This window comes from Ipomoea triloba, chromosome 4 (genome assembly GCF_003576645.1).
Source record: "Ipomoea triloba cultivar NCNSP0323 chromosome 4, ASM357664v1".
NCBI lineage: Eukaryota > Viridiplantae > Streptophyta > Magnoliopsida > Solanales > Convolvulaceae > Ipomoea > Ipomoea triloba.
This window is the reverse complement of record NC_044919.1, coordinates 16,977,298-16,993,586: the sequence shown is the minus strand read 5'-3', so window position 1 is coordinate 16,993,586 and position 16,289 is coordinate 16,977,298. Positions and strand designations below refer to the sequence as shown.

The window sequence follows — 16,289 nt, the reverse complement described above, 5'->3', positions numbered from 1 at the left end:
ATGATGCACAAGCATTGTTTTGAGGCTTTGGATCGAACAATGAGAGATGTATTGCACTTTGTGAATGAAGATAGTGCTAATAGGACATTTGGAGGGAAAATTTTGGTATTTGGTGGTGACTTTAGGACAATTTTACCAGTGGTGCCAAAAGGATCAAGACAAGACATTGTCTCTGCAGTTATAAATTCATCATACCTTTGGAGTCATTGTAAAGTGATGCGCCTTACAAAGAATTTGAGATTAAATAGTATGCAAGCTGGTTTGGATCAATAAAAATTAGAAAATTTTCTAACTGGCTTGCTTGTATAGGTGATGGTACTATTGGAGAAGATAATGATGGTTACGCTGAGGTTGATATCCCATATGAAATGTTGTTGAAATCAAATTGTGATCTTATTGCAACTATTGTTCAGAGTACGTTCCCCAACTTCACTGGTGGCGTAATTGATGGTAGTTGCTTTCATAGCAGTGCAGTTCTAGCACCAACATTAGAAGTGGTGAATGAAGTTAATCAATATTTGTTTGACTTGACTATAGGGGAAGGAAAGAGATATTATAGTTCTAACACTGCGTGTAAAGCATATGGTTCGAATACAGTACTTGCAGATGTCCATACACCTGAATTTTAAAACACCATAAGAGCTTTAGGCCTTCCAAATCATGCTTTAACATTAAAGGTTGGGTCACCTGTAATGTTAATGAGAAACATTGATCACACTCTTGGACTATGCAATGGTACTAGGTTGGTTGTAACGAGATTAACTGAACATGTTGTTGAAGGAAACATATTGACAAGACCAAATGCGAGAACAAAGGTTTTGATTGCTAGAATGACAATAATGCCATCCGACACAAGATTGCCTTTCAAGTTCAATAGGAGACAGTTTACTCTCATGTTGTCATATGCAATGACTATCAACAAAAGTCAAGCGCAAACATTGTCAAATGTTGGGTTGATCCTACGGAAATAAGTTTTTGCACATGATCAATTATATGTCGCTGCATCAAGAATAAGTCAACCAAACGGCCTAAAGATTTTAGTTTGCGATGATTCAAAAAGTAGTTGTAATTCTACTACTAATGTAGTTTACAAATAGATTTTTAATAATTTGTAATTTATCATTTCATTAATATTACATTTTTTTCTTGCCAAAAGAAATTCTATTTTCTTATTCTATTTTTAAAACATCACTTCTTTTTTATTTATATAATATTAATCCGTGTATCGCACGGATTAATAGCTACTTAATTCTAATAGTGAGGTTTGAAAAGTCTAGAACTTCTATTGTAATTTTATTTTAAAATTGTCATAATAGTTATTGCGCTTTAACTTTATGCCACCCTTTTAATTGACTTTTACTATTGTACATAACAACCAACTTTAATACTTTATGGCCCTGTTTGGTAAATGGCTGTTGGCTGATTGGATTGGCTGTTTGGGTTAGAAGGTATGATTTGTTGATAACATTAGCTGATTGTAGAAAATTGTTTGATAAATTAGCTGTTAGCTGATAGCTGTTTGGTATAATTTCTTTTCTCAAAAAACTAATTGAAAAGGCGGCTTTGAGTAGCTTTTTGAATATTAACATTTTGGAGTTAAAAAAGCTTATTAACCAAACAACTAATAGTAGTCAAATAAGCCAAAATTGGCTGATAAGCTGATTATTTACCAAACAGGGCCTATAACATTCAAAAGATTTCATGAAAACTATTAGTACACATTTTTCTTTTTATAATATTGCACGGACACAAGAATAAAATGATTAATATAACAGAATTACAAATATCATCAATACTTTAAGCATTATATATAATACTTCATAGCATAAATGTATTACTTTATAAGAAATTTATAATAGACAATTTACAAAAAATAAAGCATCATTACATTGCAGAATTGTAAATATAATCGATACTTTAAGTTTTATATAAAATACTTTATAACATAAATGCAATACTTTATACCAAAAATGTAATAGAGTATTTGAGAAAAATAATATTATTAAACTTATATACTATAACGTCTATAAGACCAAAATTTTCCTTGACATAATCTGTCTCACAGGATGAGACAGTCTCATTGTGAATTTGTTTTAATTTTATGAGTCTCACAATTGTGAGACCGTATCACAGATTTTAATTTGTGAGACGGGCGAATTTATGATAGTTGCTTATTACTTATGATAGAAATCATAATACTTTTTATAAAAATTTTAATACCAATTTGAAATAAAAAAAACTGTTATTTATAATACATATTATAATATTTATATGTGAAATTGTGATACTATTTAGGTTAATTACTAATTATAAATATTATAATACTTATAACTGAAATATTTATACTTGTATTTATTTATAATTTGATCCGCTTCACGGATTCTCACACAAGTTTTTGTCAAATTTTATATTTTCAAAAAATTGATTAATAAAAAGTAATAAGAAAATTGTGAGATGGAAAACTGGAAATGGAACACTTCCTAAAAGTATAAATAAAGAGTCAACAGAAACAACGAAGTAAAAGTTAAATGCCAAAGAATTAGACTGAGAAGAAGACTTGACAGTTCACAGTTTACAAAGAAAACCAACACTGCTCTCTTCCAACGCTGAGAGAGGGAAAGAGTGGAAAAACGAGTCATCCAACAACCAGTCTTCCCGACTCTTCTCTCTCTTATCTTCGAATCAAAGAAATCCTATTTCTCCGATCGAATCAATTCAAATTCTTTACCCACAACCCCCACATACATATATGTATACACATAAGCACTATTGAGAATTTGTTAACGGCAAAATTCCGTTTTGATCCGAACTATTTCGAATTCTATCTGGAATAAAGCCAAGAAAGTTACAATTTCCGCGTCTTTGGCAGTGAAAAGTGTTTGGAATTTTGGGGTTTTCGGTTCTTCATAGATTAGAAGGAATTTGAAGGGAAGATGTTATCGAATCATTTACAGAACGGGTTGGAAACGGCGAAGACGATGTGGTCGCGGCTGCCGGCAGAAGAGGAGGAAGAGCTCGAAGGCTTGGTCCCCTCCAAGAAGATGGAGGACGGGTCTGTGGAGAGTCTCGACTATGAAGTCATTGAAAACTACGCTTATCGAGAACAACAGGTGAGGATTCTTATTCTACTGGCTCAATTATAATCCTCCTGATCGTGTCAGTTAAAGTTTTGTTTTAATTTAAATATGGACAGGCCAAAAAGGGGAAGCTTTATGTGGGGTATTCAGTTGTGGTGAAGTGGTTGTTTGCTTTGCTTACTGGTATCGGTGAGTCAAGAGCTTTTTAATTTGTGTGAATATTTTAACTCATTTTGGTGGAATGTTTTGTTTTTGCTATGATATTTAACTTCATTTTATGTAGAATTTTTGTTTTTGCTCAGTTTTGAGTGAAAATTGATGATTATTTGTTTGCTGGTTCACTTTGATGAAGTTAAAGAACTGAAATCTGGAGAGACTAATTTTCATCTTGCAACTAAGTCTACAACTTTGCATTTTGAACGTAAAAGAACAAATGATATTCTGTAATTTTTAAAAAAAAATAATATATCATATATATTCATGTTTACTTTTGCTTTTCCGGCTTATTCTACCCTTACATGGAATACTCTATGCTAAACAGTGTGAAAACAATTGTTTCTGTAGGCTTCTTCTGTTGTTTGGTTGGGCTATGTTAAAGTTTTCCACCAATTAACTACCACACTTCAGCTTCTCAGTAGCTTGTAATTTAGCTCAGTACAGAAGTTTTGTAAGTTAGAGAAAGGAATAGTGGTTTTGTAGAACCCACTAGGATTTTAAACTAGCAATGTTTCATTTTGTAAATTCTTTTAGTATAAAGCTTTGCATTTGTAATTATTTTGCTGATTGAAATCTGCTCCTTATCACTCTTTTCATTAAGGGAGTAAACAAGCTGACTCAAGCCGGACTCAGCTTGTGAACTAAAGGCTATGCTTACCTTGTGTATAAAGTACCAAGCTAGAGCTTGAGCCCAAACTTGATGAACCCAAGAGATGAGCTTGAACCAAGCTTGATGGTGCTGTGAGTCTGCAAATTAAAATGCCATTGATTACAGATGCTCTTGGCCTACAACTCTATATCCAATTAACAAGCTAAATTAGTCTTGCAAGGAGCATTCTGTTTTGGAATAAGAATTGATTCAATAAAGCTAAATTTTAAAAATAAAAAATCCAAATTTAAGAAAAAAGAAAAAATCTACTTCTTATAATTTGGGAGATTGGGGAGCTTTTAATACAAAGATAAATTGACGAGGATGGAAGAAAGGATATGATATTTTGGTTCATGCATTTGTGGGAAATAGTAAGTGTGACTAATGTGGGGGAGAACTTTAGCAAAAGCGGTAGGAGAAAATGGAAAGAGATGAGCCACTGCAATGTAAGGGTTACGACTAGTGTAAGTGGCTAGGATTAAAATGTTTTTAGGGAGGGAGCCTGACAAGCTGAATCCAGCTTTGTCACATCTTATTTTGCAGCCAGTGCTTGTTTCACCAGGCTCTGAAAGTAGAAGTTGAAGCTTTTATCAACCAAGCTTGTTTGACCCACCTTATTTTGGAGCGTATCTACTCTAAGGGACAAACTATAAATTATAAAAAGCAAAATGCCTCCTCTATTTTTGCTTGGGCTAACAAGGACAGTTGATTTTCAAGGGCCAAAGAGGGTTTTCAACTATCAAAATTTTGCTTTTATACTCTGTAGTATACTAGTATTGCTCACTTGCATTGAGTTGGGATATCTGCCAAATGGTTGATCAAAGTGACACATGCCTTGATAAGAAGAGTGCACATTAGTGGATGGAAAGCCTTTAAGCTTTGAAATAATCTGAAGTTGAATAATGTAATCATCGTAGTGAAAGAAGTACAAGTGACCCAAGAACATGGTGCATAAAATTAGATTTTAAAAAACAGGAAACAAGAAGGGGGTGCTCATGGCATAGTTAAATTCCCTTATGAAGAGCACTTGAAAAAGAATAAAGTTAACTGTAGATTATGTTAATCAAATTCTTTGTTCCTTTTTTGACAAAAAAGCCATTCCCTTATGAAGAGAACTTGAAAAAGAATAAAGTTAACTGTAGGCTATGTTAATCAAATTCTTTGTTCCTTTTTTGACAAAAAAAAGTCATTTAACTTATATTGAAATTCATTTGAACTATACTGCTATCTTTCTTTTTGTGCTTCTTGATTCATTTTAGAATGAATGATATATGCTAAGTTCTGTAAGTTGAGTTAGAATAAAAGTTAGAAGTTAAGCTTACCTTCTTCCATACTCTTTTTAACTTTTGGAGTCATATTTATGATTCGTTACATATGCTATGATGTTGAGTCACTATGTCTCTCAACCAATTTTTTACCACCTATACTTTTTATTTTTTTCACACTTTTTCAGGAACTGGACTTGCGGCTGTTTTCATCAATATCTCTGTTGAAAACTTTGCCGGGTGGAAATACTCGTTGACCTTTCAAATAATTCAAAAGTCATACTTTGCTGGATTTCTTGTGTATACGTTGATCAATGTGGCTCTAGTGCTCTCTTCTGTATATATTGTCACACATTTTGCCCCAGCGGCAGCAGGATCTGGAATTCCGGAAATCAAGGGTTATTTAAATGGTGGGCTATGGTTGGTTGTTCATCTTTCCAGTAATAGTTGTTCCATTGTTGATTGCAAATTTTTTTGATTTTGGTCTATCTTTGTAGGAATTGACATGCATGGCATCCTCCTCTTCAGAACTTTAATTGGAAAGGTTTGATGCCTGTCTTTGTCTTAATTTGTATTTTCTGGGATTAGTAGAATGCCACATTTCATTTTGCTTTTCCATCTTCTAGATTTTTGGAAGCATAGGTTCAGTGGGAGGTGGTCTAGCCCTTGGCAAAGAAGGTCCTCTTGTACATACTGGCGCTTGTATTGCTTCTTTGCTTGGACAAGTAAGTCATCAAAATTCCTGAAATAACTATCTATTCTGAGAAACTAATCCTTCCACCTTGATTAAGATTAGGTAGTTATTAAGAGTCCCACATTGAAAATATAAGAGAACATATGGGCTTTTAAGGCCATATGTTAGACTAGCTAATTGATTGGATTCAATCTTTTAGTGTGGTTTGGCCTATGTGCATTATATAGCCCAATTGAGCGACCTTGGCCCAATCTTAGATTGTAAACAATAGTAAATCTCACATGAAAAAAGTTATTCTGCATTTCTTAGGAGTAGGTTTAGTGGGATGTATTATATGTTTTGATACTATCTCATTTTAATAACTGGAAATGGTTCTTCAATACAAAGTTGAGATTGCAAAGTGCAAACAACTCCTTTAGTGAAGAAAAGATTTTGTAGAGGTAGTCAACTTCATTGAATTTCTAACACACACCAAAATTCAGGGTGGATCAGCAAAATATCACTTGAGTTCAAGGTGGTTACAAGTTTTTAACAGTGAAAGGGATCGTCGGGATCTTGTAAGTAATGGATATATTTCTTGGCTGTTCATTTTCTTCGATTTGTTTACCATTTTTTCACAAAATGCACTTGCTAATATTTCATGTTGGTAAAATCATGCATACAGTTCTATTCACTTCGTATCTTTGTCGAATAATAATTTGTATTATTACCAGATATAAAAATCTAAATTTTGTGTATACATTTTTCTTTGACAAAGATTATATGATCAAATTAATTATTATTATTATTATTATTATTATTATTATTATTATCATTATTATTATTATTATTATTATTATATTATTATTATTATTATTATTATTATTATTATGTTGTTGTTGTTGTTGTTGTTGTTGTTTTATTGTTGAAGAACTTTTACTGGAATCACATGAAGCTATACTGCTATAGTGTTGTATTGTAGTTTGTCCATGATCTTTCCACCATTTCCAATTTCAATATCTAACCTGATTCTTGGTCATAGGGTTCTGGTGGTCTGTATGAGGTTGGGGGTGAAAGGGTTACAAGTGTTTAGGAAAAATCTCAAATTATTTTTTTGATTTGACATCATTAGTAGGTGAAACAATGGGGATGAGTGAGCCATCTACTTTAAAAGCTTTAATGTTTTATTGAATGGAGCAAATTATTTGTTCCTAAGTAAAATAAGCAGAGGATGATGCTAAGCAAGGAACTACTGGGCCTTATTTTCCAAATTATGAAGGGAAAGACTTGAGTGAATGTACAATTGCAAAGAAATACCTTTGGTGGTGGTTGTTTTGTTCATTTTCTTGGTGGTTGCAATATAAAATTTATAATTTACTCAGTTCAATTGTCTGGCCGCAATGAATGCCTATATTCTATATGATATATTTTGAGTTATCCAATGTTTCTAGCATTGCCCCATAGATTGTTCTAATCATGATGAAACAGATAAGTAATAAATTATTACCACTTCTCCTGATGAGGTATCTGCTTTAGTTGTGCTCATTCTTTTAGTTGTTGAATGTTTTGACAAGGTAACCTGTGGATGTGCAGCAGGAGTTGCTGCAGCTTTTAGAGCTCCAGTTGGTGGTGTGCTCTTTGCCCTTGAAGAAGTTACATCTTGGTATTTCTTATGTCTTCTTGACCATGTGCATCCATACAAATTTCTTCCTAAAATCTTTTCATAATTTGAATTAATTGTGATACTGTGGCTCATCCCTCTCTGCCCTGTTCTCTCTGTCCCTCTCCCTGTTGTTTTATTTTCTTTTCTTTCTTAATATACAATCTAAGGAATGTTAGGTGCCTTGCCTTAGCCTAACATGACTTGTAATCACTAATAGGAATTACTGAATTAGAAATCAAAGAGAATGAATGATGATCAAATTAAAGTATTAAACGAGGTCAATCTTAGGGTTGCATTTTGTGAATGCATTATTCATTATTTCTTTTTTTTTTTTTTTTAAACATGTTTTACTAGATTCGTTATTCTGCAAATGATTTTTCAGTTCTGTATAGTATATGGATCCAGTTATTTAGTATGCAATCTGTACTTTTCATTAGATGGGTGAATCTTATGTGTTCAATGCAATTTGACTGCATTTGACTGTATATAATATTTTTGTTTTTTTTTTTTGCAGGTGGAGGAGTCAACTTCTGTGGCGTGTCTTCTTTACCTCTGCCATTGTTGCTGTTGTTGTTCGTTCAGCAATGGGATGGTGCAAAAGTGGAAAGTGTGGTCATTTTGGCTCTGGAGGCTTTATTATCTGGGACATTTCTGGGTTAGGATTTAAACTTTTGTTCTGATCTTTCTATATTAATATCAATTATTAGCTTATGTGGACTTACATTTCCTTAGAGGTCAAGACGACTATTCCGTTCAAGAATTGCTGCCCATGGCCATTATTGGCGTTGTTGGAGGTCTTCTTGGTAATAATTTTTTACTCTGATGTATAATTAGAGGTTTGAATGAAATGTACTTGCAAGATTGATTTAGCATGCATTGGACTGTTCCAGGAGCACTGTTCAATCAACTTACACTATTTATAACCCACTGGCGTCGAAATTATTTGCACAAAAAAGGGAGTCGTGTGAAAGTAAGTTTTAGATCATGGTATTGACTTCCACGTTTTCATATCCTCGTGGATATAAGTTTATTTGCTGAATTCATGGTAATTGACTACATCTTTTCCTTCCTTTGCTTATTATTTATTTGTTTGTTTATTACCTTGCAGATCATTGAAGTGTGTCTCATCTCTGTGATAACTTCAGTTATTTCATTTGGATTGCCACTGTTCAGAAGATGCACTCCTTGTCCTGATTTTGATGCCAACTCAGGCATTGAATGCCCACGTGCACCAGGAATGTATGGAAATTATGTAAATGTATGCAACCTTATTTCTAAAGATTATGTTTGTGTTTGGACAGGATCTAGCAAATGAGTTTTTGCCATTATTCTCAGTTTGCGTGCTGATAATGTTGCAATGTAGCATGCATAAGCATTAATAATGTTTAATAATCATATTAAAGTAAAATTGATTGCACATCTCATATACGTAGACTTTAAGTAGATCTTCAATGTTATTTGGAATGTATGTCTGCTTGTTTTGGCCATTATTTATTTTTTATTGTTCTTTTGCGCGCATTGTTTCTTCAGTTTGTTGAATGTCAGATTATCCTTTACATTTTATTGGTATCTTTGGTCATTCTTATAATTATATTTATTTTCAGTTCTATTGCAAGAACAAGAAGGAGTACAATGACCTTGCAACCTTATTCTTCAACACTCAGGTTACTTCAATTTTTGCCACAACCTTTTCTTCTCTTTTTAATACACTGATATCTATCACACCATCAGAACCTTTTTTCAGCTTATGAAGTCTGTGTGCTCTACATTTGCAGGATGATGCTATAAGAAACTTATTTAGTGCGAATACAGTCCATGAATTTAGTGCCCAAAGCCTTCTTACCTTTCTGGTATGCATCCTATGTGACTCCCTGCATATTTTCTGTACATTGCAACCTTCATTTTTATGCCGTTTTTGTTCTTATTTGGGAAGATATTGGACTTCTAAGTGAAGGCAGCAATCTTACTTTTGTAATTCATTCTATTTTATTACTTAATATTATCATAAAATTTTTTAACTTGACTTTTTTGTGAATTATGAAAGTTACAAGTAACCCTGAACCCTCTATTAGGTGTTGGGGGGATGCAATACTTCTCCTGTGTTATTGTTTGTGAACTTGAAAGTATCATGTTTCTCAGGTAATGTTTTACACCTTAGCGGTGATGACTTTTGGTACTGCTGTTCCAGCTGGTCAGTTCGTTCCTGGCATAATGATAGGTTCAACTTATGGGCGTCTGGTTGGCATGTTTGTTGTTAGGTTTTACAGGAAACTTGACATTGAAGAGGGAACGTGAGTCCATTACTTATTTATTTTTCATTTATTCAATTGTGTCCTATTGATACAATTACTCCCATTAAATTATTTTATCTGAGACAATTTGACAGATTATGAGCCGACTTAACCAATTTTACTATAGAACTTATGACTAGTTAATTTAGGAAAGTTTATATTAGAGCCAAGTAAAAAACACAAGAAATCAGAATCTTGCCAAAAAGAAGGGAACAATATGTTGAAAAAATGTCACATCAGTGTTAAAGTTTTGAGTGTATGTATAACTTGTATAACTCATGGTTATACCTCAACAACATCATCATCATCCCGATGATCCCTTTCTATCTTCCTTATTTGTTTGCCAATTACTGGTGAAATTTTTAGGTATGCTCTGCTGGGTGCTGCATCTTTTCTGGGAGGATCAATGCGCATGACTGTGTCTCTTTGTGTCATAATGGTTGAAATTTCAAACAATTTGAAATTCCTGCCTCTCATCATGCTTGTTCTGCTCATATCAAAGGTGTGAATTTAACTTTAAATAATATTTTTTTACCCCACATTCATATTGCTAATTTGAGTAAATTTTTACCATCTGCAGGCTGTTGGTGATGCTTTCAATGAAGGATTGTACGAGGAACAGGCCAGATTAAGGAGCATTCCACTACTTGAATCAAGACCAAAATATCAAATGCGTTATTTGACAGCAAAAGAGGCATCTAGGAATCAAAAGGTCAAAGTCACTTACATATGCCAAATGACAAACTAACATTTTCTGTTTTCAATTCTGGCTGGATTTCTTAAAGCAAAATAGCTATGGCATTGGTTGTGATAAAAGCTCTGCTTCATTTCTTCTTTTTGTATGATGTGCATTTGAGTAATTTCTGGAGTTCTCCATATCAAATTCCTTCACAATAATATTAGAGACTGGCTCAACATTTCTCCACAAGGCGCTTTGAGCCTATGCAAGAAATTAATATATCTATTGTTCATTGTTTATAAAATTTTTGCTTGTTGACAGACTCAATTTTAACTTTTTCATTTCCTCACCCTCTTCTGTGAGAATTTGTGCCTATTTTCTGCTCACTTGCTCTAGTTCATGTATTATGTAGGTCATCTACTTTCCCCGTGTTGTGAAGGTGGCAGATACAGTTTCAATCTTGCAGAGTAATAACCATAATGGTTTCCCTGTAAGAACCTTGCATTTTGACGTTTTTGTTATTCGGTTCTTCTGAGTGCGTTTCAATATTTACTTTTTATTGCTTCCTAGGTCATTGATCATACTAGAAATGGGGAGACACTAGTCATTGGACTCATACTACGAAGGTATCATTCTATCTGGGTAAACAGTATTTTCAGCGATAACAGCTTTGGTTAGATGCCTCGACTTAAGAATGATGAAATATTCTTCTTAATACAGTCATTTATTGGTACTTCTGCAATCCAAGGTTGATTTTCAACATAGCCCTTTGCCGTGTAATGTAAGAGATGGTTCTATACCAATCAGGTAAAAGCGATCCTTGATTTTCATAGTGGTGTAGGGCTGATTAATCCATCATCTAAACATTTCTTGCTTCTACACTTAACAGGCACAACCTTAGCGAGTTTGTAAAACCCGTCTCTAGTAAAGGAATATCTATAGGTGATATTCATCTCACTCAAGATGACATGGAAATGTACATTGACCTTGCTCCGTTTATAAACCCATCTCCATACATTGTGCCCGAAGACATGTCATTAACTAAGGTGAGATTCATGGTAGTTTCTTAGGCCCTGTTTGGTAAATAATCAGCCTATCAGCCAATTTTGGCTTATTTGATCACTATTAGTTTGGTTAATAAGTTTTTTTAACTCCAAATGCTACAATTCAAAAGGCTACTCAAAGCAGCCTTTTCAATTAGCTTTTTGAGAAAAGAAATTATACCAAACAACTATCCACTAACAGCTAATTTATCACACAACTTTCTACAATCAGCTAATATTATCAACGAATCATTCATTCTAACCCAAACAGCCAATCCAATCAGCCAACATTCATTTACCAAACAGGGCCTTAGTCTTTTCTGGGTTACATCTTTATGTACTATACCTTTGATTGATTCCATGGGATGAGAATATGATAAAGTTGTAGTGGAAGAAATCATTTCTACTCAAGTATAAAACTATAAATTATGAGAATATGGGGCAAATTAAGGAAGGTGGCCTTGGTACTTTATTAATGTTAGAATCAAGTGCTTACCATTACGCCAAAAGCTATAGCTCATAGTGAAGGGCGCAACTTTATTTTCTTATACCGCCACCACATTTTCGAATGGCAGGGTGCTGGACTTGGCCCTTCACCAACCTCCATCCAACAATCCTCGTAGCCACTAATTGCTGGACTTGACCCTTCACGGGCCTCCGCCCAACAATTAATTTCAAATTAAATTATTGTCTCTAGTGACCCTGAAATAAATGCATGGATGGTGCAGGTGTATAATCTATTTCGCCAGTTGGGACTAAGACATATACTTGTTGTTCCACGTGCTTCTCGTGTAATTGGTATGATTACACGCAAAGATTTGCTACTGGAGGTATCATGATTGCACCTCTCTTTCAAACTAAATGTAGCTTCTTTGGTTATCTCAATTTAAAGGTTAACAAGCAAGGTGTCTATGACGCAGGATAATAATGAATCAGACCCAGTAGAGCTCCATTCCACTAGTGTAAGGTCTCTACTCTCTACACTGCAATTTGCTCAAATGTTTGCACTCGATGATTTTGAAAACTCATAAACAAGTTTACAAGATTGTGGCACAGAGTGGAGTATTTAGTTAGACTGGTATAACTTGCAATTTAGCTTTACGTATAAAAGGGTGAGGTATTGTATTTGTACCCGTTGCCACTTGCCACAACATAATTCCTTCACAGTCAAGAAACTTGTGTATCATTATTCTCTTACTATCTTGTTTCCAGGCTTTGCATCAACAAGATAACTTTGATGGGTTTGTTGTCTTCTGTCAATTACTGCTACATCATCGATCATCACTAGAACATTATAACTGTTTGAATCATGATAGGTTTAGTATTTGTTTATTTGAAGAAAAAGCAGCTTCCCGACCCCTAATATCTTGTGAACTTTAGGAAGTACGCTTGAATGGTTTTTTCTAATACTGAAATTTTGGTTGTTAGCAGAGGTTGGGCAGCTAACAAGAGAGTCGTTACTAGGATTGCAGATGTTGGACAGCCACTACTTGACGACGGGGTTCTGTAAATTAGCTGTCTTGCCAATTTACAGCAGGTTCTTTACCGAGAGCCCAGTTTTCACCAGCTCCCTCAATTTTTGGTTGTGAGAAATCTTAGCTTACTTTTTGTTTTAGTTCATGAGGAGGTTATTACTTAGGTAAATTAAAGTGGGGAAGCTAGGACTCAAAAACTGCACATTACATTATAGTTCCTTTTGTTATTTGGTATTGGTTATTATTAGAATACTTTGTCCATGCAGTAAGGGGAGGCCAAGTTCTAAAGTTGTCTGCCATAATAATATGAATTCAACAATCTATTCTTGCAAATACAACATCTATCTATCTTTACCTTTGAATTTGATTGTATTTGTCTAGAATTGATTGTTTAAGATCGCCACGACTATTACCGGCTAATATGAGTAAAAGCTTGCCTTGACTATCCTAGTTGTGTGTTTGGAAGAATAATTGAACTTTTTTTTTTTTTACTATTGACTCTGTTACGATGTAGTATCTGTTCATAGCTACTTTCTCAACCAAATGAAACACAAAGAGTCAATATCGCTTCCACTGAGGTTCGAACCCACCCCCTCCCATGTGGGGTGCAATCGGGTGTCACTAGATCACAAGATCTTTGGCAAAGAGTAATTGAACTTATTGAAGCAATTAGTTTTTTGGGATATCGCTTTTATAAACTATCATATGGTTCTATGACTTTAATTTCAAAATTTTTAGTTAAAACTTTTTTTTTTTTTAATTAGAGAAGTTAAACCCTTTTAATTCCATTATTTTTCAAAGGAAAAATTGTAATTTATGTTGTTTACAAAAATGTCAATTATCAATGATTCAATGTCACCTTTGACTTATTAGTGGTATAAATGTTGCCTTATAATTTTCAAAACGTGATATATATTGTCCTTTCCCAAATAGGAAGAAGGAGAAATATTGTTGTCTGTGGAAGGATAACAAATGAAAATTGGAGAAAGAAATGTGGCCTTTGAACCGGGAAACGATGTGTAACCATATTTACACCACTAATAATTCAAGAGAAGAGTAATATATGCTATGTTTTAAAAATTGAGGGGCAACATTTACACTATTAATAATTAAGAAATAACATTAATAATTGACATATTTATGAAGGAATAAATTACAAAGTTTCTTTTTTCAAACCTTTCTAATTTTACTATTCTATCAAATGCAACAATTAAGTGATACTTAGACATTTAGAACGTTTTGGAGAATGGTTTTAATTTGGTAGACTATCTTTTCTTTAATTTTCTTTCAAGTCTTTGCCTAGTTGGCTTTTGTTGTTGATGATTTAGACTATTTTTGCAAGAAATTTTTTTCTTGTCGATTAGTAGCTGATGTATTTAGAGAGATTGTTACTTCGGGTGTTCTACGAAAGTTTTTTTTTTTTTTTAAAAAAAAAAAATACTATTGACCATGTTACATGTAGTATCTGTGCATATACTTTCTTTACCTACTGAAGCCCAACAAAGTCAACATTGCCCACACTGAGGCTCGAACTCATGACTTACTACGAAAGTTAGTTTATTGTTTTTCAATCACGATTTTGACTGTTTTTAGAGTAAAATTAAACTTAGGGACGCCAATGGGTTAGAGGTAATAGAGTATTATTAGATTCACCGCCTAATTACGTTTACAAATTTATTACCCACAATCATCTTTTAAACAATGTTGAAAAAGGCGCTCCTCGGGCGCCCTTTATTTATTTATTTACTTTTAAAATTTTAATTTTTTTTAATTTTTTAAAAACTTGATAATTATAAACTATTTTATATTTTTAATAGTTACGGAGTAATATTAAAATATTAACCTAAAAGTCATTTGAAATTGTAAATTGTATACATATTTAAAGAATAAAACACAATTTCACAAATTAAGTTACAACTCGCAAAGTATCAACTTAGTTCCAAACTTTCAAATCAATTTTTTATTTTTTGGAAGAGTAGCTTATTTCAAAATTTTTTACTTTTTTTTTATTTGTAACAGATTTGAATGGTTTAGGGTTTTTGAGCGAAATAATCCATTTTAAAAAATGGAACAATAGCTAATCGGCTGACTAGGCGGCGTAATCTACCACCTAGAACACCGGTTACAGTGATAATCTAGACAGTCGGCCCGATTTTTGCAACAATGATTTTAACTTTTTTTTTTTTTGAGAAAACACACACAAATATTATAAACTCATAAGGTCATTACAAAGAGCCTGAAAAATAAACGAGGGGCCGGTATCAAACCAAAACCGAGCACCCAGCACACTACTAGCATCTCTAGCTAAAAGATGAGCCACCTGATTAGCAGAGCGCTTAACAAAACGAATACAGATATTTGAAAACTGATATAAAAGAGTACTAATATCCTGAATAAGCAAACCATAAGGAGTAATATTGTCTTTAGCAAAATGATCAAGTAGCTGCTTTGCGTCCGTTTCTATCATAACATTGTCATAATGCTGCTCCTTTAGCCAACTCAACGCTTCCCGTACCGCCAAAGCCTCCGCCTCCTGTGCCAAGCATGCCCCTTCAACAATGATTTTAACTTAAGATGTGTGAAAATTTGGCACCCACCTTCAAAGTCAAGTAGTTACTTAAATATTTGAAATTAAGTTTTTTAAAAAGAATATTTGAAATTACAAATTTTTAATTCATGCAAAACTGAAAACTCTAAGCCCTATTTTATTTTATAAAAAAAAATAGAAATTATAAGTCTCATATAGAAGAATTAGAAATCATAAGTCTCATAAAAAAAATTATAAGTTTAATAGTCAAACAAGTTGCATGTGAGATTTTAAGCTACTTCTTAAAAGCATGACTTTTTTTTTTCCACATTCCTTGGAAAAGTAAATCGAGAGTCTAATTCTTAAAGAGTTATGAGATCGAGTCTCAGTGGAGGCGAATTGACTCTTTGTGCTTCAATAGGTTGAGAAAGTATATTTAAACAGATAATACAATGTAACAGAGTCAGTTGTATTCAAAAAAAATTCTTTAACAGTTAAATGGTTCAAAATACAAACATAATAATAATTAACACTCCGTAAATAGTACAATATGTTACACTATAGATAAAAGTTTAATTAACACTCCGTAAATAGTACAATATGTTACACTATAGATAAAAGTTTAATTAGATATAACGGGGTCACGCTAGCTTGCACTCGCTACTGGTGTTACTTTTATGAGTCAATTCTATTTTTAGTTCTAGATTTATGAGTGTTAGTTTACTTTTAGT

The 16,289-nt window shown here is 33.3% G+C and overlaps 2 protein-coding genes across 4 annotated transcripts; both read left to right on the top strand.

Moving 5' to 3' along the window:
• On the top strand, window positions 1–971 carry LOC116015893. The gene is made up of 3 exons (XM_031256059.1): window positions 1–208; window positions 310–596; window positions 678–971. The coding sequence occupies exons 1-3, from the start codon at window positions 1–3 to the stop codon at window positions 969–971; spliced, it is 789 nt and encodes a 262-aa protein (XP_031111919.1).
• A 1,573-nt stretch (window positions 972–2,544) lies between these two features.
• Window positions 2,545–13,398, top strand: LOC116015704 (chloride channel protein CLC-d-like). Of its 3 annotated transcripts, none has more exons than XM_031255876.1 (23): window positions 2,545–3,110; window positions 3,194–3,266; window positions 5,396–5,617; window positions 5,705–5,751; window positions 5,834–5,932; window positions 6,384–6,458; window positions 7,455–7,543; window positions 8,058–8,198; window positions 8,276–8,346; window positions 8,434–8,513; window positions 8,652–8,801; window positions 9,148–9,207; window positions 9,319–9,393; window positions 9,683–9,834; window positions 10,201–10,336; window positions 10,415–10,546; window positions 10,926–11,003; window positions 11,084–11,139; window positions 11,234–11,320; window positions 11,403–11,559; window positions 12,285–12,386; window positions 12,477–12,518; window positions 12,988–13,398. In XM_031255876.1, exons 1-23 carry the CDS (start codon window positions 2,934–2,936, stop codon window positions 13,000–13,002), a joined length of 2,316 nt encoding a protein of 771 aa, XP_031111736.1. In that variant the 5' UTR covers window positions 2,545–2,933; the 3' UTR covers window positions 13,003–13,398. The 3 variants fall into 3 exon arrangements, with proteins under 3 accessions (XP_031111736.1, XP_031111734.1, XP_031111737.1); XM_031255874.1 differs by having other exon boundaries at window positions 12,477–12,523; XM_031255877.1 differs by lacking the exons at window positions 12,285–12,386; window positions 12,477–12,518; window positions 12,988–13,398 and adding an exon at window positions 12,132–12,254.
• Window positions 13,399–16,289: the final 2,891 nt, after the last annotated feature.

Excerpts from the sequence above, each read along its gene's own strand:
- LOC116015893 (XM_031256059.1), top strand. The coding sequence starts at position 1 with ATGATGCACAAGCATTGTTTTGAGGCTTTGGATCGAACAATGAGAGAT. Across the intron at positions 209-309 it reads ATCATACCTTTGGAGTCATT|GTGATGGTACTATTGGAGAA; the intron begins GTAAAGTGATGC and ends TTGCTTGTATAG. Across the intron at positions 597-677 it reads AAGCATATGGTTCGAATACA|GTTGGGTCACCTGTAATGTT; the intron begins GTACTTGCAGAT and ends TTAACATTAAAG.
- LOC116015704 (XM_031255874.1), top strand. The coding sequence starts at position 2,934 with ATGTTATCGAATCATTTACAGAACGGGTTGGAAACGGCGAAGACGATG. Across the intron at positions 10,547-10,925 it reads AGGCATCTAGGAATCAAAAG|GTCATCTACTTTCCCCGTGT; the intron begins GTCAAAGTCACT and ends TGTATTATGTAG. Across the intron at positions 11,140-11,233 it reads ATTGGACTCATACTACGAAG|TCATTTATTGGTACTTCTGC; the intron begins GTATCATTCTAT and ends TTCTTAATACAG.